We start from the raw sequence: 24,810 nt of genomic DNA, 5'->3' as shown, positions 1-24,810 counted from the left end.
GTCACAATATGCTAATTTGTTTAAATTCATAACTACGTAATCACCATCACCAAAATTTACTTTTTTTTTTTTTTTTTTTTTTTTTACATTAAAACTTGAAAACAGTTTTTTAGACCTACCTACCAACCCTTTTTAAAAAAAAAATACTGTTACTGCAAACCAAAATATTTTTAATGATGGCCTCAGCAAACCCGGTGTCAACAAACCTGAATGCACAAAATGATCACAGGTAGAGAGCACTTGTTGGCTGGTGGTCTGGTTATCTAAAACATGTGGACGATTCCCTGTGCTGTTTTCATAGCCTGGGTCCATCAAAGAGACAGCTGAGACACTTTTGACACTTTCACTAGAGTCCAAAAGTTTGGGGTCAGTAAGATTTTTTTGTTTGTTTATTTTATAAGATGTCTCTTATGCTCACCAAGGCATCAAAAATAAAGTTAAACTTAATATTTTAAAATATTATTACAATTTAAAAGAGCTGTTCTTAGTGTTAATAAAGTTAAAAGTGCCACACAATCCTTAAGAAATCATTGTAATATGCTGATTTATTGCTCAAGAAACATTTTTTAAATTTTTACAGCTGAAAACTGCCACTTAATATTTTTGTGGAAACAGTGATACTTTTTTTCCAAGATTCTTTGATAAAAAGAAAGTGCAAAAGCACAAAATTGATAGAAATAGTATAAATGTCTTCATTATCATTTTAATGTGTCCTTGCTGAATAAAAGTATTAAACTATTATTTTTTGTAAATCTTACTGACCTTACTGAATGATAACCTCGTCGACATTAGTTACACAGAAGAAATGTCTACTTTAATCACTGTTTATATAGATATGGAATTTCTCTGTCAGTCCGTCTATTCATCCAACCATCCATCCTTCAACTCACCAGGCAAAGCATGACACTCCTGCTGTTGTGGTTCCCACTGACAGTTGATGTTCAGTGAGCAACTCCTGCAGTTCACCAGTTTGCTGCAAACCTGCTCACTTCGAACACTGCATTTGGTGAAGTTCTTCACAGACTGAAAAACAAGAGGAAGGAAATAAGATAACTTCAAGTTACATATTTTAACCCTCTGGAGTCTAAGGGTATTTTTGGGGCCTGGAGAGGTTGTGTCATGCCCTGACATTTGTGCTTTTTTCAGTTTCTTATAAATACCTGAATGGGTAAAGTCTAATCTCACTGTAATCAGCACAAACAGGGCTATAATAATATGTAAAATGCATGTATGTACATGATTGTGTTTTTGAAAAAAAAAATATTATGCGTGGTTAGTGAAAAACTAAAAATGTTAAAACACTTGAATAAGGCAAAAAAAACACATAGAGAACATTGGTTCCCGGGACTTTCGAGAACTGGAGCTTGTAGCCTAGAATTTTTCTTTCTAAATTATGTGAAAATCATCTTTACTCACTCACAGAAAACAATATATTGATTTACATTTTCTAAGACACTTTTTGTTGGTAAAAGTCATATGCGAGTAGGCGTCAACTACCATGAATATCATTGTGATTTACACCTGAGAAGACAAAGGCCCGCATAATGAGCTGCATAATGAGCCATTCAGTCATCTGTGCCACTGAGAGGGAAGAGTTACAAGAAAGAATGAGAGAAAAAAATAAATCTATATAATTTTATGTTTGTAGTTTATTTAGAATATATTTAATTATCCCACAACATACTTTAATATCCACTTGGGGGAGCAGTTAAACAGTTTATAAGAAACAATCAAAGCTTACTTTCAAACAAATTGTTTTGCATCATTACTCCAGTCACACAATCCTTCAGAAATCCTTTTAACAATCTTATTTTCTACAAAAAAACATTTATTGTTGTTATTATTATCATTATTATTATTATTATTAATGTTGAAAAGAGCTGAGAATATTTTTTAGGTTTTTTAGGGGGAATAAATTGAAAGAACAGCATTGTTTTTACATTTGTTAGCCTACAGTTATTTATTTGTTACATTTATATTATTACCATCAAGCTATTGAATTGTATAGTATTGTATATTGTTATTGAAACTTCATAATGTTTCACTTGATTATATATTTAGTCAGGAATTATAGTTTGGAAAAAGTCTAACTAGTAAAACGTTTACACGTTATGTGAAAACTAGTACAAGTATATAAATAAATAAAAAGAGGCTTACTCATGTTTATGATCTCTGCTGAATAAAGTGCTTCATTCTTTTTTTTCTGAGGAAATCCATTTCTCAAATCCTCAACCACATGACATCTTTTTGGGGTGATTTATGTCTTATTCCTCTCATCGCGAAGCAAACAGTAAAATAAAAGAACTTGAAAAACAGTCTCGCTGCTTTTTCTTCTGTTATGGGCGTATTCAAGCTGCGCGCTTCAGTTTGAATCTGAATAGCGCGTTCAGCGCGGGGGCGTGGACACATTTAGGGATGGGACGATAACCGTTTTTATTGATAACCGTGATAAAATGTGCTGAAGGTTAGTAATATCGTTTAAAAATGAATTATCATTAAAACCGTGTTTGATTATCGCGGTTTTAATAACTCACTATTAAATCATGTCCAGCCAGCAACAGTCTGACGCAAGCGCAGCGCACAATGTTTTTTTTGTTTTTTTTCGAGAAGGAATGGCGAAAGTCAGTGACTTTTCTATGCTTTTCTATGCTTCTACACTTTTCATTGTAAGGAAGGAAATGCCACAGAATTTAATCTTTCTTTAAATTAAGTGCATAGAGTTGCTTGTTTTATTAGTTGTTTGTTGATTATTAAATATAAAACTTGCTGAAATGTTTTCAGTGTGAGCATCAACTATTTTTGAACACTTTCATCTCGTTTCAACAAAACCGTGATAATATTGATAATCGTGATAATTTTAGTCACTATAATCGTGATATTAAATTTTCATACTGTCCCATCCCTAGTCACATTAGATATATTGAAGGGAGACATGAAAAACAGACATCGCGTTGTTTTCATATGGATTACTTTAACACAGAATATCTGTTTTCGGCGGCACTTGTTTAGTTTAAAAGTAGACATGTCAAGCTTTCTATAGATATCTCTCTCATGTCTCTTCGTTGAGTATTCACGGAGTTACAGTTCATTTAAATGACGTGTTTGTAAATGAAAATCAGCGCAGACAAAGGCTGCAGACAGCACACCTTATTTGTTATCTTTATTTTATAAGTGCACAAAGTTTTGTTATTATGTCTGTATACAAATAAAAGTAGACCCTTTATAGATTCGATTGATGTATTGCTCTTATCTGTACGATTGAACTGAAAGTGTAATTTAAGTTCTTTTCGGGGTTATCAGGAGAAAATGACTCAAAACGCGTATCCGCGTTAATCGACTCCAGAGGGTTAATGCGACACTGCAAAGTAATTTTACAGTACAACATTGTGTTGCTTTTAAGCAAGAAATTCATGGAAATCCTCCAGAGCATTAGTATGAGGAGGAAACAAGAGAAATCAAGAGGTTACAGATGCTAATTCTCTAAGCCAATTAGGGCTGTCACTTTTTATTCGATATTCGAATATGCAATCGAACATGACGTGAAATATCCGTAATCGAACTATAAATAAAATATCCGTTTTTTAAAATGCCATGTGTAGCACATTTTTTACAGTCTATGATTAGACAGTTTGTTTTTTATTTTATTCTTTGCCATCTTATCCAGTAGAGGGCACTCTAGACGTATTGTAGCGTAGGCCCATGACCGAATCAAGCGAATAAGAGCTAGTAGCCAGTCAGGCATGTCTGTGCACTCCTTATGTGTGTTCTCCACCGCGGGGAACATTGTAAATAAAAAGAGAGCCGCACTTAATCCAGATCAAGTTGTTAGACTGGTGTTTCTTGCAAACAATATTAAGAAATAAATTAGGCTAGGCTATATGCCTTACTCCTGCCGCTGTTTAAGTTGTCACTTTATTGTTTGTGCCTGTTCTGAATCGTTTTTTTTTCATTTAGCCTAATGTTGTGGGATATGCATAGTGGCACTTCATATAAGTTGATATTCTAAGTTGATAACCTGCTGTTAAACGACTCACTGTTAAAACATTTGTGATTGAATCTCCATTATGCTACGGTGTGTTTTTTTTTTTTTTTTTTTTATGCGCAGGGGGGCGGGCACATAGATATTCGAATATATTCGAATACATTGCATGATATTCGATATCCGTTCGAATTAGATTTTTCTCAAAGGTGACAGCCCTAAACCAATCAATCATTTTATAAGCTCTGTTACTGCATACCTGGCCATTTTTGCGCACACCGGGTCTCCAAATAGAGAGCTGGTGCTCAGAAAGCATTGCAGGTGGAGGGTTGAGGTACAGGGGACCTCGAGGGTGGCGGGCAAGCTCAACTGTAAGCTGAATGCAGAAAAAACATGGCACAGCATATTTGAATTGTTCTAAATGCTTTTAAATCTTTTTGACAGCCGAGTCTCTGTTTGGACATACCACGGTGCAGTTGCTTGAAGAGGAGATGCATTTCTTGTCTTCACACCACTGGCAGTCATTGGTGTTGGCCGTACAGGAAGCACAGTCTGAAAACTGCTGACACTGCTTACCAGCTGAATCTATAGTCAAAAAAACAAGAATCATCACAGACAAGAAAAAAATTCTACTTATTAGCATAAAACACAATTGTAGGTTTGGTGGTAACAGGGCTCTGACTTGGAGCTCAGAGCTCTCAAGGTGAAACACTTCACAACTGAGGTGAATAATGAGTGTGTGCAATGACACATGGGTAAGGGCTAAAGTTGAACAGCGGAGGTGGACATGGACAGGGCACAGCCAAATTAAAACTGCAGAATCGAGGGGAAGAGCCAAGGACAGAAAAGAGACTTTTGTACTGACTGTGAATTTGTTTATTTCAGACCATGAATAAACACCATACACATAAGTACAGTTGTTCCTGTTCTTTTCTTTTTGGGAGGATGTTTTCTGTTTGTTGGTTTGTTTTCATCATTATTTCTGGGAAAGAGAGGTCACACAGGAACTGGCTTTTGTCTGGAACAGTTTCAAAGAATAAACAATGAGAAAATCCAGGACAAAAATGAACACGAAGGATGGGAGAAAAGAAATAGGAGTAACAAAGATTCTTCACACTCGTTTAACTGTTTACTCGACTCAACATTTATCTTTATGTGAATGTTTTAAAGTCTAATCACTGATCAAAAGTGACAGTTAAGACTTTTAAATTGTTACAAAGTTTTTGCAATAACAAGTGTTTCTTGAACATCAAATCAGCATATTAGATGATGCTAAAAATTCAGCTTTGACATCACAGGAATAAATTACATTTTAAATATATATTTAAACAGAAAACTCTTATAAATGCAGTGAGGATGGAGAGATACTTCTTTCAAAAACATAAAAAATTCCCAACAACATCAAACTTTTGGATTGTAGCATGTGCACGCACATTTGTATGTGTGTGTATAAACAATACATAAAAATATAAGGAACATAGTGCATAATAATGTACGTTATATAAAGAGAACAACTACCCAAACAGTGCCTGTGTACAATGCTTAACGGCCACGAGTACAGGTCTCTTAAATACACACAATACAGAATAATCCATCATGAACTTGTGTGTCATTCCATTACTTAATTAAAGTCCAATCCACCTCTGATAGCACTCCAAACTCCACGCGATAATTGCAGTAATCCTCTCAGGTCCAGTTTTGCCCACAGACAAAAACATCTGTATCCACAATCGCTGGAGTTTGGTTTCATCGCTATCATAATTGCATCGCTATGAGATTATTATGCGCTGACTGACCTTTTGTTCAGTCAATTATCAACAGGCATTTCCACAGTCAGACAGGATTTACCCAGTGGAAAACAGGCTGTACGCCATCAAGGTAAAACAGAATGTGCGCATGGCTCTGCATTTAAGCCTCCCAATGTATCAAGTGCAAATAGGATTATATGTGGTTTAACAATAATGTCCTGACAGAGGATTTATGGGAAGGAAAAATACTCTCCAGGTGTGCATTTGACATAGAGTGCTAAAGTTCTAACACAAAAGAATGAGATGAACCGTGAACTTCACCCCACTGGGATGGTGATGTGGGATAGTAAACCAGATGTGCAGATATTGCCACAAGCTGAAAGAATGTGTAAACATTTGTAACGGTCGCAGATTGTTCATAAATTCCACACTACTGTTCAAAAGATTGGCGCTGGTAAGATTTATGCTCACAGAGACTTTATTTACTTGAACAAAAATACATTTAAACATTTAAAGCAGTTATGTTTTAAAAATTCTATGACGATTTAAAACAACTGTTTTCTAATTTTAACATTTTAAAAATGTATTTCTGTAATGGCAAAGCTGAATTTTCGGCACCCATTATTCCAGTCTTCAGTTTCACATGATCCTCATATGCTAATTAGTATCTCAAGAAAATGTTCTTATTATTATCAGTGTTATGAATAGTTGTTCTGCTAAATATTTTTGTGGAAGACATACACAGTATTTTTTGATGAATAGAAAGACAGCATTTATTTAAAATATAAATATTTTGATCAATTCAATGCAGCCTTTGCTAGTAAAAAAATTAATTAATTAAACATTAATTGGTAGAGTATCTTCCAGCACCTTAGGTCAATATTTAATATCCATTTATTCATTTATTTTTGTTAAATAGCCTTGTAGTAAGCGCAATAATTTAGTCAACCACAAAATAAGCCATGTTCAGGGTAAAACAAGGTCCACTTTAACAGACTCCTTCGAATTAGTAATAAACTAAGTGTGAATGTATGATGAAACATGCCTCTAAACCTCCACAATTGACCATAAAAGTAATTCTGTGTAGCCAGCGTTTTAACATAAGCTTTTATGATGACAGGTTCTTACTGGTGCGTGCAGGGCAGAAGGAGGCAGGCAAAGTGTCATTAGCATGGCTGGAGTCCCAGGGTACACAGCGTTCTTCTATCCAGACACAGCGAACACCAGGATGAGAGCTCTGACAAAGATCCACCTCGAGGAAGGCCTCACAGTTGGCAGGCTTATACACCAGTACATCGTTCAGGATCACACCAGAGAAACCACCAAATACATACATTGAGCTGAGAGGAAGAGAAAACACAGACCTTTTCTGTTAGTAGCCTATTTTAAACTATTTGTCTTGCCAAAACATCATTCCAAAAGAAATGAGAGGATTTCCATGTGTGGATGAGAAGGCCAAACATTCAAGTGAAAAAAAAAAAAATTCTGACACAAGATGCGTTGTTAACTAAATAAACTTCAGTGGAATAAAATAACCAGGGTACAGGAAGAGTGTATATACTGATGGTATCTACAAATGGAAGGAGACCACATCAATAACTTACCCATTACTAACAACTGCTGTGTGTCCAAAACGATTGACGTCACGATGAAGATTGGGATTTGGAAGAACTGTCCACTCATCACATGCTGCAAAGCACACATAAACAAAGTGAATTTTTTTTTTTTTAAATAAATAAAGTTGAAAATAATTAAACATTCTATTTACCTTATAAGTAATTCGATATAGATATATCTAGTAAAATCTGATGTGAAGATGCAGGATACATGTCAGTACCATAACAGTTACCGGATAGAATTTGTTACGAAATACATTTATATTGGAAATTTGATTGGTCAGTAAGTATATATATACAGTACAGACCAAAAGTTTGGACACACCTTCTCATTCAAAGAGTTTTCTTTATTTTCATGACTATGAAAATTGTAGAGTCACACTGAAGGCATCAAGGGCTATTTGACCAAGAAGGAGAGTGATGGGGTGCTGCGGCAGATGACCTGGCCTCCACAGTCACCGGACCTGAACCCAATCGAGATGGTTTAGGGGTGAGCTAGACCGCAGACAGAAGACAAAAGGGCCAACAAGTGCTAAGCATCTCTCGGGGAACTCCTTCAAGACTGTTGGAAGACCATTTCAGGTGACTACCTCTTGAAGCTCATCAAGAGAATGCCAAGAGTGTGCAAAGCAGTAATCAAAGCAAAAGGTGGCTACTTTGAAGAACCTAGAATATGACATATTTTCAGTTGTTTCACACTTTTTTGTTATGTATATAATTCCATATATTAATTCATAGTTTTGATGCCTTCAGTGTGAATCTACAATTTTCACAATCACAGTCATGAAAATAAAGAAAACTCTTTGAATGAGAAGGTGTGTCCAAACTTTTGGTCTGTACTTTATATAAGTATATATATATAAGTATATATAAGTATATATAACATAAAATGTCAATTTTATACTATACATAATAATGCAAGAAGGCCTAAACACTTCCAAATGACTTTTTTTTTTTTTTACTAATATTTAGATCATAGAAATTAAGTATCAAAATATTAGATACCTTAAAAAACCTGAGTAACTAATCTAACAAAAAGTGCAAAGTAACAAGTAGAGAAAAATAAAAGTGCACAAAGAACTTGTATTGTGATTTTGCATCTACAGATTTTTCCCTGAACTTCTTTTCTCTGTAAATTAGGATGCACATTTTTGCTGAAAAACACAATCACTACTCAGCCGTCAGATGTCAGTATGCACAAAGTCACAAATCCCTAAACAAGACCATATCTGAGGATGAGGATATGTACAAGAAGCAGCAAAAGACACAGGTGCACATGCAATGTACAAAACGTGGTTATTTTTATGTAAATATAATGGGCGATATATTGTGTCACCAAAAATTATTGAGGTCATGTACATATATTGCACAATAAGTCTATATATTAATTATTGCGACAGGCCTAATTTAAATAACTTTTTTTTTTACTTTGTACTTTATCTACATTAACTAGAATATTAATATCAGTGCAGAAATATTTTACTCATCAGGAGTGAAAGCAGCAGGGTACTCCATATTCTATGTAAACTAAACCTTTTTACTGACAGAGACATCTGTCTGTTTGGAGATGTACGTGTCTGTCCAGGTTACTTGAGCTCTCTGGACTATGTTATTCCAAGGCTGCCAGATCGGACACGCTCTCGGCTCATTACACGCTCTTAAATTCAGTAATTAGCTGTGCTCGTGTTCAGTTAATCAACAAGGAGAGGAAACCAAAGACTCTTTACATTCTACAGGCTTTCCTGCTAGTAAATGCATTAACATGAATTTCCAACAGAAAATCGTTGGAAAAATCATTTATTTCAGTAATTTAACTCAAATTGTGAAACTCATGTGTAAAATAAATTCAATGCACACAGACTGAAGTAGTTTAAGTCTTTGGTTCTTTTAATTGTGATGATTTTGGCTCACATTTAACAAAAACCCACCAAATCACAATCTCAACAAATTAGAATACTTCATAAGACCAATAAAAAACATTTTTTTGTGAATTGTTGGCCTTCTGGAAAGTATGTTCATTTACTGTACATGTACTCAATACTTGGTAGGGGCTCATTTTACTTTAATTACTGCCTTGCTTTAATTCTCTATGGGGTTCAGGTCTGGTGAGTTTGCTGGCCAGTCAAGCACACCAACACTATATTCACTTAACCAACTTTTGGTGTTTTTGTTAGTGTGGGCAGGTGCCATATCCTGCTAGAAAATTTAATCAGCATCTTCAAAAAGTTGGTCAGCAGAAGGAAGCATGAAGTGCTCCAAAATTTCTTGGTAAACGGGTGCATTGACTTTAGTTTTCAAAAAACACAATGGACCAACACCAGCAGATGACATTGCACCCAAATCATCACAGACTGTGGAAACTTAACACTGGACTTCAAGCAACTTGGGCTATGAGCTTCTCCACCCTTCCTCCAGACTCCAGGATCTTGGTTTCCAAATGAAATACAAAACTTGCTCTCATCTGAAAAGAGAACTTTGGACCACTTGGCAACAGTCCAGTTCTTCTTCTCCTTAGCCCCGGTAAGACGCCTCTGACTTTGTCTGTGGTTCAGCAAATTCCTTGACACATCTGTGTGTGGTGGCTCTTGATGCCTTGACCCCAGCCTCAGTCCATTCCTTGTGAAGTTCACTCAAATTCTTGAATCAATTTTGCATGACAGTCCTCATAAGGCTGCAGTTCTATCGGTTGGTTGTGCATCTTTTTCTTCCACAATTTTTCCTTCCACTCAGCTTTCTGTTAACATTTTTGGATACAGCACTCAGCTTCTTTGGCAATGAATGTTTGTGGCTTACCCTCCTTGTGAAGGATGTCAATGATTGTGTAGCCTAGTGAACCAAACTGAGAGACCATTTTGAAGGCTCAGGAAACCTTTGCAGGTGTTTTGAGTTTATTAGCTGATTGGCATGTCACCGTATTCTAATTTGTTGAGATAGTGAATTGGTGGGTTTTTGTCAAAATCATCACAATTAAAAGAACCAAAGACTTAATTTTACTATTTGTGTGAACTATCCCTTTATGTCATGAATAACTTACCGTCATGTTGTTCCAAACCCGTAAGACCTCCGTTTATCTTTGGAACACAGTTTAAGATATTTTAGATTTAGTCCGAGAGCTCTCAGTCCCTCCATTGAAACTGTATGTACGTCTACTGTCCATGTCCAGAAAGGTATGAAAAACATCATCAAAGTAGACCATGTGACATCAGAGGGTCAGTTAGAATTTTTTGAAGCATCGAAAATACATTTTGGTCCAAAAATAGCAAAGACTATGACTTTATTCAGCATTGTCTTCTCTTCTGTGTCTGTTGTGAGAGAGAGTTCAAAACAAAGCAGTTTGTGATATCCAGTTCACAAACGAATCATTCAATGTAACTGGATCTTTTTGAACTGAATCGTTTTAAACGGTTCGCTGTTAACTGTTAAGCCGTTAACTTTTTTTAATGTGGCTGACACTCCCTCTGAGTTCAAACAAACCAATATCCCGGAGTAATTCATGTACTCAAACAGTACACTGACTGAACTGCTGTGAAGAGAGAACTGAAGATGAACACCGAGCCGAGCCAAATAACGAACAAAAGACTGACTCGATCTCGAGTCAAGACCCGTTGCATCAGTTTTCGGATCACCAGTACTTCTTTCGGACAGTTCTATTCAAAAAACCGGTTGAAGAAAACGGTTCACCAGTTCTTCGGTTTACCCACGCTCATAACACTAGCACAGAATCAGTTCAGAATCAATCACCAAAAGAATTAGTTCGGTTCAGACGCTCTGTGTGTCAGTCTGCTTCACGCTGAATCACACATGCGCAGTATCATCAGCTCCTCAGTTCTCGAATCGGACGCGTCTGACAGAAACGGTTCTTGACTCGAGAACGAGTCAGTCTGTTGTTCGTTATCTGGCTCGGCTCGGTGTTCATCTTCAGTTCTCTCTTCACAGCAGTTCAGTCAGTGTACTGTTTGAGTAAATGAATTACTCCGGGATATTGGTTTGTTTGAACTCAGAGGGAGTGTCAGCCACATTAAAAAAGTTAACAGCTTAAGTCATTTGTGGATTACATATTGGAGATGCGAACCGTTTAAAACGCTTCAGTTCGATTTGGTGAACTGGTTCAAAAAGATCCAGTTACATCGAATGATTCATTCACGAACCGGATATCACAAATTGCTTTGTTTTGAACTCTCTCTCACAACAGACACGGAAGAGAAGACAATGCTGAATAAAGTCGTAGTGTTTGCTATTTTTGGACCAAAATGTATTTTCGATGCTTCAAAAAATTCTAACTGACCCTCTGATGTCACATGGTCTACTTTGTTGATGTTTTTCTTACCTTTCTGGACATGGACAGTATACCATTCACACAGTTTCAATGGAGGGACTGAGAGCTCTCGGACTAAATCTAAAATATCTTAAACTGTGTTCCAAAGATAAACGGAGGTCTGAAGAGTTTGGAACAACATGAGGGTAAGTTATTAATGACATCTATCATCTTCCGCTTATCCGGGGCCGGGTCGTGGGGGCAACAGTCTAAGCAGAGACGCCCAGACTTCCCTCTCCCTAGCCACTTCCTCCAGCTCTTCCGGGGGAACCCCAAGACATAGTCCCTCCAGTGTGTCTTAGGTCTTCCACAGGGCCTCCTCCCGGTGGGACATGCCTGGAACACCTCCCTGGGAAGGCGTCCACCTCAGCTGGCTCCTCTCGATGTGGAGGAGCAACGGCTCTACTCTGAGCTCCTCCCGAGTGACCAAGCTTCTCACCCTTTCTCTAAGGGAGCGCCCAGCCACCCTACGGAGAAAGCTCATTTCGGCCGCCTGTATCGGGGATCTTGACCTTTCGGTCATGACCCACAGCTCACCATAGGTGAGAGGATTGTAGATTGACCGGTAAATCGAGAGCTTTGCCTTACAGCTCAGCTCCTTCTTCACCACGACAGACCAGTACAGCGACCGCATTACTGCAGAAGCTGCACCGATCCGTCTGTCAATCTCCCGTTCCATCCTTCCCTCACTCGTGAACAAGACCCCAAGATACCTGAACTCCTCCACTTGAGGAAGGAACTCTCCACCAACCTGAAGTGGGCAATCCACCCTTTTCCGACTGAGAAAATTATGTCATTAGTTATTAATGACATAATTTTGCTATTTGGGTGAACTATCCCTTTAAACAACTTCAGTCTGTGTGCATTTAATTTATTTAATAGAATAATAAAAGTTTCACAATTTGAGTTGAATTACTGAAATTTATTTAAAACTAATTTATTGAGATGCAACTGTATATACACACTGTTAACGCCCTTGTGCAAATGTTGTGTAGAATGTGATTCTTGTACAAGAAAACATCAATATACAGATCACAGGAAAGAGCGAGAAACAGAGAGAGAAACAACTGTCACATCTAACATCTCACAGCCTCCCTATAGCACCACTAATGACAGCATCAGAGATTAACACCGCACATTACATGCTCTCAAGCACAGCACTGCATCACAGAGACACACCAACAGAACAGCATACTGCAGTTCTGTCTAGTGATTGTGAACAAAGATGCTTTTACGGCTGCAAACAAGACAAATAAACAACTGAATATTGATCCCCTTGTCTTAGATATTCAGAGCTGCTGATGTCAAAAGAACATTATGAAGCACTCACTTTTCACCCCAATTTTACACTGTACACAAAAACTCCCGTCAAAAATAAAAAAGTTGTGCTGCTTATTTATTTTCCAGGATTAAAAAAAAAGGTCAAAAATAGATGTCATTTAATGCTGTAGAGTTTCAAAAGTCATCACACACTTTCTTAGTCAACACAGACTGCCACATCATTACTATGTAAATTTGGCATTTACCCCTCAGAGTTCGCAGGCAAACAGGGAGCAGAGAAAGTATGGCCAGGTTGCAAACTGCTCTCTTGAGTGCAGTACTGATTGAACTGCTGTTTAACTAAGATCACACCAGCATACACATAAAAATTCACCTAAAAAAACAGACCAAATGGCCATGCACAGAGGATTTAGCTAATCTCTGACCTCCTGTGACATGGTGGTTTTACAGCAGTCCAAGTTAATGGACACTGGACATGACATGAACAGACATGATTTGATAAAGAAATCATTGTCCTAGAATGTCAGGAAGACTTTGTTCATTATAACTGCGCTTTCTTTCTCATTGTTTGCCATATATGGATTAATCAGTAGTAATATGATGGGAACAATCTGGCATTTAACCGTATCATACACCTTGACATCAATGAAGTCTTATAAATTGCTGTGGAAGTAATCACTGTTAGAGTGCAAATTGATTTGAAATACCACTCTATTCCCATCAACTAATGTAGCTTTAAACTGGTAGTTCACCCCAAATATGAATATTCTGTCATTAATTAGTCACCCTCGTATCGTCCCAAACCCGTAAGACCTTTGTTTTATCTTCGAAACGCAAATTAAGATATTTCTAATGATATCCGAGAGCTTTCTGACCCTGCATAGACAGCAACTCAGCTACCACATTCAAAACCAAAAAGCTTCAAAAGACACGACCGTAGCTTCAAAATCAAGGTTAAACCACTGATTTTAACAATGTCTTACTACTTTTCTGGACCTTGAATGTGGTAGTTCTGTTTCTGTCTGTGGAGGATCAAAAATCTCTCTGATTTCATCAAAAATATCTTAATTTGTGTTGATCACAAAAGCAAAACTTACATTTCCGAACTTTCCCAGGGAATGTATGAACTGCAATGAACTGCAAGGCAGTCTGAATCCAAATAGCAGCATAGATGTACTGTACAGTCGTGGCCAAAAGTTTTGAGAATTACATAAATACTGGAGATTGGAAAAGTTGCTGCTTAAGTTTTTATAATAGCAATTTGCATATACTCCAGAATGTTATGAAGAGTGATCAGATGAATTGCATAGTCCTTCTTTGCCATGAAAATTAACTTAATCCCAAAAAAAACCTTTCCACTGCATTTCATTGCTGTCATTAAAGGACTTGCTGAGATCATTTCAGTAATCGTCTTGTTAACTCAGGTGAGAATGTTGACGAGCACAAGGCTGGAGATCATTATGTCAGGCTGATTGGGTTAGAATGGCAGACTTGACATGTTAAAAGGAGGGTGATGCTTGAAATCGTACTCGGTTACTAAACGTAACCTCGGTTCTCTCTAGAAGAGCGAACGAGTACTGCGTCTTAGCTAAGACGCTACGGGAAAAGTCTCTTTTCACGAAATACTGAAGCAAAAAATTATCCTTAATTTTGTATTTTTGTAAAGCGCATTTGCAGCAGTACACAGCCATAGGCGAGACGGCTCGTTCGCTCATTGGCTTGTTCTGCGGCAACTGCACAGCCTATCGAGCGCGGGCTGATGCAACATCAGACCAATAAGGGCGCATTGCGCCCTTCTTGCCACTTCCCGCCGAAACGGGTGTGGCCCAACCTATAAAAGGAGCTCGAAAAGGCTGACTCACCTGATTTATTTCATCGCCGAAGCGAACCAGAGTGAATCGTGTGCACGGCAGAGAACGCAGTACTCGTTCGCTCTTCTAGAGAGAACCGAGGTTACGTTTAGTAACAGAGTACGTTCTCTTACGAGAGCTCTCTCGTACTGCGTCTTAGCTAAGACGCTACGGGAACCCAATGTAAAACGCCGTGCGCGCAGGGATCACACACCAATAAACCTGAAGCAACGCCCAGGATTTACAGTGCACAGTCACCTGAGGGACTCACAGAGAGTCCAGGACAGAAAAGGGAAAAAGCCCTCCGTCCTATATCTAGCAGCATCCGTAGATGCGGCAATATGACATCACACAGCCGAGGCAAGGCCTGACCAATGTGGCAATGCGGGTCTTACGCAATACTGCCCATATAACAGTCGGCAGCGCATAGCGCTCGTGAACTCTGAATTCCCCTCAGGGCCCTGATTCGACTATACCGACAACAGCCTTGCTTGCAAGGCGGGGACCTCCAGGTTATAGAACCTGATAAATGTAGACGGCGAGGCCCAACCTGCCGCCATACATATATCCTGCAAGGAGATCCCAGTAGACCACGCCCACGACGAGGCGACGCCTCTTGTGGAGTGTGCTCTGACGCCCAACAGGCACTGAAGGCCCCTGGAAGTGTAAGCTAACGCTATGGCGTCAACTATCCATCTGGATAGAGTCTGTCTCGAAACAGCCATTCCCCTGGAACGTCCACCGAACGAGACAAACAGCTGCTCCGTCTGCCGAAAGGCAGCAGAGCGAGACACATAAGCTCTTAAAACCCTGACAGGGCAAAGAAGACTCGAGTCTCCATCCTCCCCTGACACCGGCAGGGCAGACAGGGCAATAACCTGAGCCCGAAACGGTGTGTTGAGGGATTTCGGCACATAACCGTGCCTAGGTTTGAGTATGACCCTTGAGTCATTGGGCCCAAACTCCAAGCACGACTGGCTCACCGAGAGCGCGTGCAAATCATCCACACGCTTCACAGAAGCGAGAGCCAACAAGAATACTGTCTTGAACGACAGATGCTGAAGGCTAACCAATTGGATAGGCTCAAAAGGGGGACCCTTCAAGGCCTCCAAAACCGCCGCAAGGTCCCACATAGGGACTGACGGAGGTCTGGGAGGATTCAGCCTCCTAGCTCCTCTGAGGAACCGGATGACTAAATCGTTCCTTCCTATTGACTGACCGGGCGCCGTTTCAGAAAACGCCGTGATGGCCGCCACTTAAACTTTGAGCGTGGATGGGGCTCTGCCCTTGTCCAACAGCTCCTGTAGGAAGGGGAGGACCTCCGTCACCTCACAACTAAGGGATGAATAACCTCGAGCTGTGCACCAGCTGGAGAACACCGACCACTTCGAGGCATACAGACGTCGTGTCGACGGAGCTCTAGCCTGAGTGATGGTATTTAGCACTCCCACTGTGAGATCAGCGGGTAACCGTTGAGCGCCCACACATGGAGGGACCACAACTCCGGTTGAGGGTGCCAAATCGAGCCCCTGGCCTGCGAGAGGAGGTCCCTCCTCAACGGTACCGGCCAGGGAGCGACATCTGCTAACTGCATCAAATCTGGGAACCATGGTTGGTTCTTCCAAAGAGGTGCTACAAGCAGTATTGAACATCTCGTTTCTCTCACCCGTTCTATCACCTGCGGAAGGAGGGAGACGGGAGGGAATGCATAAAGCCGGCAGCACGGCCATCTCCGTGACAGCGCGCTTTCGTTCTTGGAAAAGAACGCGGGGCAGTGAGCGTTTTCGTGGGACGCAAAGAGATCCACCTCCGCCATGCCAAATCTCTCCCACAACAGCCGGACTGTTTGCGGGTGTAGAGACCATTCGCCCGTAGGAACATTGCCTCTGGACAGCCTGTCTGGACCCAGATTCTGCAGTCCAGGCACATGCACTGCTCTCAGCGAGCGCACGTTGCGCTGAGCCCAAACCAGGAGGCGTTCCGTCAGCCTGCACAGGTTTCGGGACCCGAGACCGCCCTGGCGATTTATGTAGGACACCACGGACATGTTGTCCGCACGGACTACGACGTGGTGATCCTTGATATGGGGACAAAAGCGCGTCAGCGTGTTCACCACTGCCAGCATTTCCAGGCAGTTGATATGATGGAGCTTTTCCCGTTCTGACCATAGGCCAAAGGACGGTCTGCCTTCGAGCAGCGCTCCCCATCCCGAAGTGGAGGCGTCCGTCGACACCATTTTCACACTCGGGGAAGTCCCCAGGCTTACACCTGATCGGTACCAGCCGTTCGCTGTCCAAGGTGCTAGAGCTGCAACACAGCTCTGATCGACCTTGAAATGCAGCCGGCCAGACGCCCACGCTCTGCGCGGCACCCGAGCCTTCAGCCAGAACTGCAGGGGGCGCATGCGGAGCAGGCCCAGCCGCAGAACCGGAGATGCTGAGGCCATGAGACCCAGCATCTTTTGACAGTGTTTGAGCGACACGGTCGCGCCGCAGCGGAAAGAACTCGCTGCGCGCTGAATGCCCATCGCGCGCTGTGGTGACAGCCGCGCCGTCATGGAACGCGAGTTCAGAACTATACCCCGAAACAGGATCGTCTGACTGGGGTTCAGCGAACTCTTCGCCCAATTGACACTGAGGCCGAGCTTCTCGAGGTGATCGAGTAAAACGGCCCTGTGGTCCACGAGCTCCGCTCGTGATCGGGCCAGAACCAGCCAGTCGTCCAAATAATTCAGCACTCGTATGCCTCTGAGTCTGAGAGGAGCGAGCGCTGCATCCATGCACCTCGTAAACGTACGAGGAGCCACGGAGGACTGTAAACTGGTATGCCTGGCCCTCGAAGGCGAATCTCAAATATCGCCTGTAGTTTGACGATATCTGTATTTGAAAATTCGCGTCCCTCAGATCTATTGACATGAACCAGTCCCCTCTGCGAATCTGCGCGAGGAGTTTCCTGGTCGTAAGCATTTTGAAACTGCGTTTCATCAATGCCTTGTTCAGCTGTCTTAGATCCAGTATGGGCCTGAGACCCCCGTCTCTCTTGGGCACCAGAAAGTATCTGCTGTACAGCCCCCCTCCTCGCTTTGAGCTTGAAACACAGGCTCTACAGCCCCTTTGCTCAACAGTTTTGATATTTCGGCCCGATGTGTGCTACTTCTGTTTTGACCGTAGTTTCGACGCGCGCTGAAAAGCGAGAAGCCTCTATTTATAATGCCTAGCACCCAATCCGAAACCCCTGGAAGCGATGACCATGCATCTGCATGAATGGCTAAGGGCTGGATGCGAAGCGCGCTCTGTTGACCGGGCAACGGCGGCGCTCGGGTGTGCTGCGCATTTGAGGCAGGGAGCGCGCTGATCACAGTGGGCAGATCACTCCTCCTCGACCCCGTCCCGGCGCTTAACCGACTGGGGGAAGGCTGAGCAGGTCCCGTGGGACTCGATATGTCTGCGAGTACCTGTGGGCTGCATATGTGCACATTTACCAATTTCAACTCACTGTCTTCCTGTGCAGAGCGTACTTGCACGGGCCTCGTTTTTACAGAAGCCACGCGCCGTATGTGACATAGTGTATGTGGGCACTGGGGAGTGGGCACGTTTACTATGCGGCGCGCTCGACCGATCTGTGTCGATCTTATGTGCGCGAGCCTTGTGTGCAGGGCTGTGCTTACATGTGGAGATGGGCACTGAGGAGTGGGCATCGTCATTGCATTTATAGCACCATCGGCCGTGGCCGGACGAGCGTGCACGGGTTTTTTTTTTTTTTTTTTACAGAAACCACATGACGCGTGTGACATAGTAATTGTGGGCACTGAGGGGTGGGCACGCTTACTATGCAGTGTGCTCGATCGACTTGAGTCGCTTTTATGGGCGCAGGCCCTGTGTGCAGGGCTGTGCTTACATGTGGAGATGGGCACTGAGCAGTGGGCATCGTCACTACATTTATAGCACCATCGGCCGTGGCCGGGACACCAGAAATTACACCTTTTTCGGGAAATATCTGGGTAGCCGTGATAACGGTTTTTGTGTGCAGGCAAGCGGGCAACCGTACAGGCTTGCGCATTGCAAAAAACGCTCAAACAGTCACAATCTCTGGAACTGAAACAGCGGCGCGCTTAGGTCAGAGCCCGGCCACAGCGGAACTCGTACACCGACGCTTCGATGAAGCAGCCATCGTGTGTAGTGCCGACGCAGCGTCATGTAGCATGCATAGATGGCTTTCCTAGGATGGCTTCGGGGCTCCTGGCCTCACCGTAATCCTCTGCCGCGGTCCCCGTGGCAACGGCCGGTAGAGCGAGAACGGGGGTCTCGAGCTGCGTTGCTGAAGCTGTTGTGATAACGGCTTTTGTGTGCAGGCAAGCGGGCAACTGTGCAGGCTTGCGCATTGCAGAAAATGCTGAGACAGTCAGAATTCCTGGAACTGAAACAGCGGCGCGCTTGGGTGAGAGCTCGGCCACAGCGGAACTCGTACACCTGCGCTTCGATGAAGCAGCCATCGTTAGTAGTGCCGACGCAGCGTCACACAGCAGGCTTTAGATGGCAACACCGCTTTTGCCGCCGTCCAGCAGAGGGCGGACAAAGGTGCGTCGCTATCGCCTGTTCCACCGGCGGAAGTGAGTGGTAGTTCCTGTTTTTAGCATCATCAGTGTGGAGAATGCTAGTGAGACAGACGAACGAGTTCGCGCTGAATATGGAGCGTTCCAAGCCTTCGCCACCTCTTCGTGAAGCTCAGGAAGAAATGAGGCGGGCTTTGAGAAGTAAGCTCATCCGAATGGGAAATACCATCCAGCCGGGAACGAGAGGGGGGGCGCTGGTGCAAACCACTCGCGGCGGAGACTCATCGCGGCCAACACGAGCATTCGCCCCGGCTCCTTTTCGATGTCAGCTCGTCTGCTGGGCTTCTGAGCAGAAGGCGCGAGATCCTCGGAGCTCGCCCAGCCCTCACTGCCCGAAGCTAGCAGAGAGCGCGTGTCCTCTTCCCCCGACGTGGCCCTTAGATCGACTTCCTCGGACGACGCGCCGGCAAACAGCGGGCGCTGCCCACCGGGAAGCGATGCAGGGGGGGCCGGTGAAGCAGGGCGAACCGGCGAGCTCGGTTGAGCTGAAGACGGTTCCGGAATCCGCTGGAAGCGATGCTTTTACGGCACCTCAGCGCAACGGAGAATGCAGGCTCAGAGAAAAAGGCCAGGCCAGTCCTCAGAGTCACCATGGCAACAGCTCGCAGTGGGGGCATCCGCCGTCAACGAGCGCGAGCGCTGCATGATTTTCACCCAGGCAGGAGACACAGATGACGTACCGGTCTCCCTCGCTGAGTGGGGCTCTGACGAGCCGCAGGAAGGCATCTTAAAAAAGAGAGTTCTTTTACGAGTGTGTGTCGCTTGGCGAAAACACACACACATAAAGAACACCTTGGATATAACAGAATTGAAAGGATATAGGCGCCGGATAGCGCAGCAGGAACGGCAGTGGAAGGCGGCGATGCCAGCAGCTTCAGAATGGCTCGTCCTGCTGATGTGCTTTCTCAGATGGCGCTTGCTTCCTCCGTGATCCAGCGATGCGTGAGCTTCGCTGAAGAGATGAAAAATCAGGTGAGTCAGCCTTTTCGAGCTCCTTTTATAGGTTGGGCCACACCCGTTTCGGCGGGAAGTGGCAAGAAGGGCGCGAAGCGCCCTTATTGGTCTGATGTTGCATCAGCCCGCGCTCGATAGGCTGTGCAGTTGCCGCAGAACAAGCCAATGAGCGAACGAGCCGTCTCACCTATGGCTGTGTACTGCTGAAAATGCGCTTTACAAAAATACAAAATTAAGGATAATTTTTTGCTTCAGTATTTCGTGAAAAGAGACTTTTCCCGTAGCGTCTTAGCTAAGACGCAGTACGAGAGAGCTCTCGTAAGAGAACATTGTTCTTCCATTGTTAACCATGGTGATCTGCAAAAAAACGCGTGCAGCCATCATTGCATTGCATAAAAATGGCTTCACAGTAGTGTTGGGCGATATGGTCATTTTTCAAATCGTCATATCGTCAGCCCGTGAGATCGACGATACACGATCTTATCGTGCATGGGTGGAGCAAGAGAGAGACTCTTTGTTCTTGTGTTTTAAACCGTGCAGGTGCGTGAGAGAGCCTATGGAATCACCAATTATTTAAAAAATATACTTTAAAACATACTGATAAACTAATGTTAAATATAAAAATACTGTATTTAAAACAGCTACGTTCATATATATAGTCGGAAACAACTGTCATATCGTGCGTCCTGTGACAATTTGCCGCATCTGTGTGCGGAAGTTATCAGTCTAAATGTTCTGCATAATCAGTCAACGGTGAAAATCAATATTAGATTTAATTTAAAGTCCAACAGTTTAACACTAATATTGGGCATAAACAAACAAGTTAAATATAAAGTATTTAAAACAGGTAAGTTCATATATTTGGAGTAAAGTTGAATTGAACTGATGCATCAGTCATCGCTCCGGACCGCGCGCCTCATGACGAGCTCGACGGACCGCAACAGAAACAAGAATGAGATGCATTCTGACATAACTGTGGCATTAAACTCAGTGAGGGCTCGTTTAAAATAGTGCACATATATAGGCCGTTCAGATTACTTGTTAAAGTGCAATGAAACACCTTATATCTGCAGACGATGTACGTCTGTTTGTGGATGGTGACTTAGTAACGGCCAAAACTCTGTATTTTGCATGCATCACATTATAGTGCGGTGTGCATGAAAATAATAACAAGGCTGCAGAGCAAGTCATCACCACATAGTGAGTGTTATAAGTGACAAGTCTAATAGAAGGTCTATGTGAGAACCACTATGGATGATAAGTTCGCTCTGCCGCCTTGTTAATATTTTGTCTTTACTTTATTTGTAACGCCAAGAAAGAGTTAATCTGTCATGTATGAGAAGAGCGTGTTGTCGTGTAGCAGCCATTAAATGTGTGGGACACCAACTCCTCGTTTTCTATCTCTTTCATTTCATGGATTTAACGAGTTATCAGAGTCAAGGCGGACAGTTTCAGTGACTACAGGCTCTAATTCTCCTGCGCTCGCACACGCTGTGTGTGTGTGTGTGAAATGCGATGCTGAAATGAAATAGCTGGGCAGTTTTATTTTAATAAGCAGCCTAATAAAAATAATAGTTATTATTATTATAATCTAATACATTAATAGGAAAATTAGCCTAATATCGTCTTGATTATCAACAGAGAAATCTGCTTATGTCGATATCTCTGACTATCGTTGATACACGATACTATCTTCTATCGGCACAACCCTACTTCACAGGCAAGGATATTGGGGCTACTAAGATTTCACCTAAATCAACGATTTATAGGATCATCAAGATCATTAAAGGAAAGAGGTTCAAATCTTGTAAAGAAGGCTTCAGGGCATCCAAGAAAGTCCAGCAAGCGCCAGGATCGTCTCTTAAAGAGGATTCAGCTGCGGGATCGGAGTGCCACCAGTGCAGAGCTTGCTCAGGAATGGCAGCAGGCAGGTGTGAGCGCATCTGCACGCACAGTGAGGCGAAGACTTTTGGAAGATGGCCTGGTGTCAAGAAGGGCAGCAAAGAAGCCACTTCTCTCCAAAAAAAACATCAGGGACAGATTGATCTTCTGCAGAAAGTATAGTGAATGGACTGCTGAGGACTGGGGCAAAGTCATATTCTTCGATGAAGCCCCTTTCCGATTGTTTGGGGCATCTGGAAAAAGGCTTGTCCGGAGAAGAAAAGGTGAGCGCTACCATCAGTCCTGTGTCATGCCAACAGTAAAGCATCCTGACACCATTCATGTGTGGGGTTGCTTCTCATCCAAGGGAGTGGGCTCACTCACAATTCTGCCCAAAAACACAGCCATGAATAAAGAATGGTACCAAAACACCCTCCAACAGCAACTTCTTCCAACAATCCAACAACAGTTTGGTGAAGAACAATGCATTTTCCAGCACGATGGAGCACCGTGCCATAAGGCAAAAGTGATAACTAAGTGGCTCGGTGACCAGAATGTTGAAATTTTGGGTTCATGGCCTGGAAACTTGAAACGTATGAAGTGCTTGTAATTATATTTCAGTACATCACAGAAACAACTGAAACAAAGATCTAAAAGCAGTTTAGCAGCAAACTTTTTGAAAACTAATATTTATGTAATTCTCAAAACGTTTGGCCACGACTGTATACTTCACTGCCTGAATGTCCAATTCCATGACAGATGAGCTAAGAAATAAAGATGGCTTTTGAAAGTTTTGGATGGTGGTCAGTTTAAGGGTAAATGTATGTTTTGGCCAACTTTTTCAATTTTTGATGTCATTTCTAGCAAAAAGAAATTGTTGCAGATCACTAAATTATTATACTGCTTCAGAGGTTTGTCCGAAATCAGTTTAGGGAGGTACTACCTTAGATGCATAAATGCTTTCTGGCACAGCCACTGCCTTCGTCCATCATAGTTTGGTCAAACAATGTACCCTACTCCACAGTCTTCTGGCTGGAAAAATTCATTACTTCAATAAATCTGGTCCAAATTTCTACAGATCTAAAGGTGACACTCATATTCTCTCAAATGGTAAAAACGCTCCAGATAGTCATCGTTGGCTCTGACTAGATTTCATTTCCTCACAGGATATTGGCTCAGCTCCCATTGCTAATGTACAGGAGACAAAGGAACAGAGGGAAGAAACACTGGATGACAGGAATAGATAGAGCAGAGGTAGAGAACAGTAGATGCAGTAGGAAGGAAATCAAACCAGTTTTAATTGCAAGCTTAATAAAATATGTTTTTGTGCCGAAGCAATCTGCTACCTAGTCTGCTGGTTGTATTAAAACAAAAAGTCTTTGCAGAAAAAACACAGCTTCACAACCCCTCTCAGCCAGAGCGCTACAATTTTAATTAGGGTTCATTTTCCCTGAATCTAATTAGAAGTACGAGAGTGGGGGAAGACATGGCAAGAGGGTACGCAAATGAAAACAGCTTTCTGTGTCATCCTGAATTCAGTCCCTCATTGCGAGAAAAACTGCATAAAAAGAGCTAATAATGCCCCTTCTCTCTCCTCAAAAGTTGAGTCAGAGTAAAAAGAAAAAGAAAGAAAGAAATCAATGGAGAGATTGAGTGTGCTCTTGAGCAAAAAGAGGTGAGGGTTGAGGACAGGACAGGGAACTTGCCACAGGTGGGAATTAAATAACATTAAAAAGCTCATAAATGCAAACTAAAGAAGAGAAAATTAAAGCCCAACTCGCATATCTGGAAAGAACATACTGCATACTTTATAGTGTGTGCTGTATGCGCTCTAGTTAGACAGTATGCCACAACTTGGTACAGACCATCATATCATATACTGTTTTTGTTTACAGGTCATGCATGTGAAAAATAAAAAGTCAATGTGGGACATAGTACAAATCTTGTACTATGTCCCACATGCTATGATTTGGCAAGCATTAAAGGGTTACTCCACCCCAAATTGAAAATCTTGTTATTAATCTTTTACCCCCATGTCGTTACAAACCTGTAAAAGCTTTGTTCGTCTTCGGAACACAATTTAAGATATTTTGGATGAAAACCGGGAGGCTTGCGACTGTCCAATTGACTGCCAAGTAAATAACACTGTCAGCCAAGGTCCAGAAAAGTATGAAAGAAATCGTCAGAATAGTCCATCTGCCATCAGTGGTTCAACCGTAACGTTGTGAAGTCACAAGAATACCTTTTGTAGGTGAAGAAAACAAAATTAATGACTTTATTCAACAATTTGTCATAGGGATGCACTGAAATGAAAATTCTTGGCCAAAACCGAAAACCGAAAAAGAGAAAACCAAGGCCGAAAACCGAAACACCGAAAGAAATTATGCCAATTATTAGTAACATTGCATTTATTGCTATGACCGTGTACTAACTTTACTAAAATGAAGACATTGCAATTGCATAAATTAATATTAAAGTTTCAAAGATAATTACAATTACATTAATTATAAATAACATAAAAATACATAATTACAAATTATGCAAATATCAATTAAGCACATTGTAACAATGCAC

General features: G+C 42.0%; 1 protein-coding gene across 1 annotated transcript in view; it reads right to left on the bottom strand.

Moving 5' to 3' along the window:
* The window catches only part of atrnl1a (attractin-like 1a), a 375,666-nt gene that overhangs the window by 283,786 nt on the left and 67,070 nt on the right, over window positions 1-24,810 (bottom strand). Inside the window, exons 11-15 of the mRNA XM_059566501.1 lie at window positions 7,332-7,416; window positions 6,856-7,067; window positions 4,446-4,564; window positions 4,239-4,355; window positions 891-1,023 (exon numbers count right to left, since the gene is read on the bottom strand). Of these exons, the coding sequence (XP_059422484.1) occupies window positions 891-1,023; window positions 4,239-4,355; window positions 4,446-4,564; window positions 6,856-7,067; window positions 7,332-7,416 (666 nt within the window). The remainder of the gene's footprint in view (window positions 1-890; window positions 1,024-4,238; window positions 4,356-4,445; window positions 4,565-6,855; window positions 7,068-7,331; window positions 7,417-24,810) is intronic.

The sequence above is a fragment of the Carassius carassius genome, chromosome 14, assembly GCF_963082965.1.
Source record: "Carassius carassius chromosome 14, fCarCar2.1, whole genome shotgun sequence".
Taxonomy (NCBI): domain Eukaryota; kingdom Metazoa; phylum Chordata; class Actinopteri; order Cypriniformes; family Cyprinidae; genus Carassius; species Carassius carassius.
This window is presented reverse-complemented; position numbering and strand designations above follow the sequence as displayed.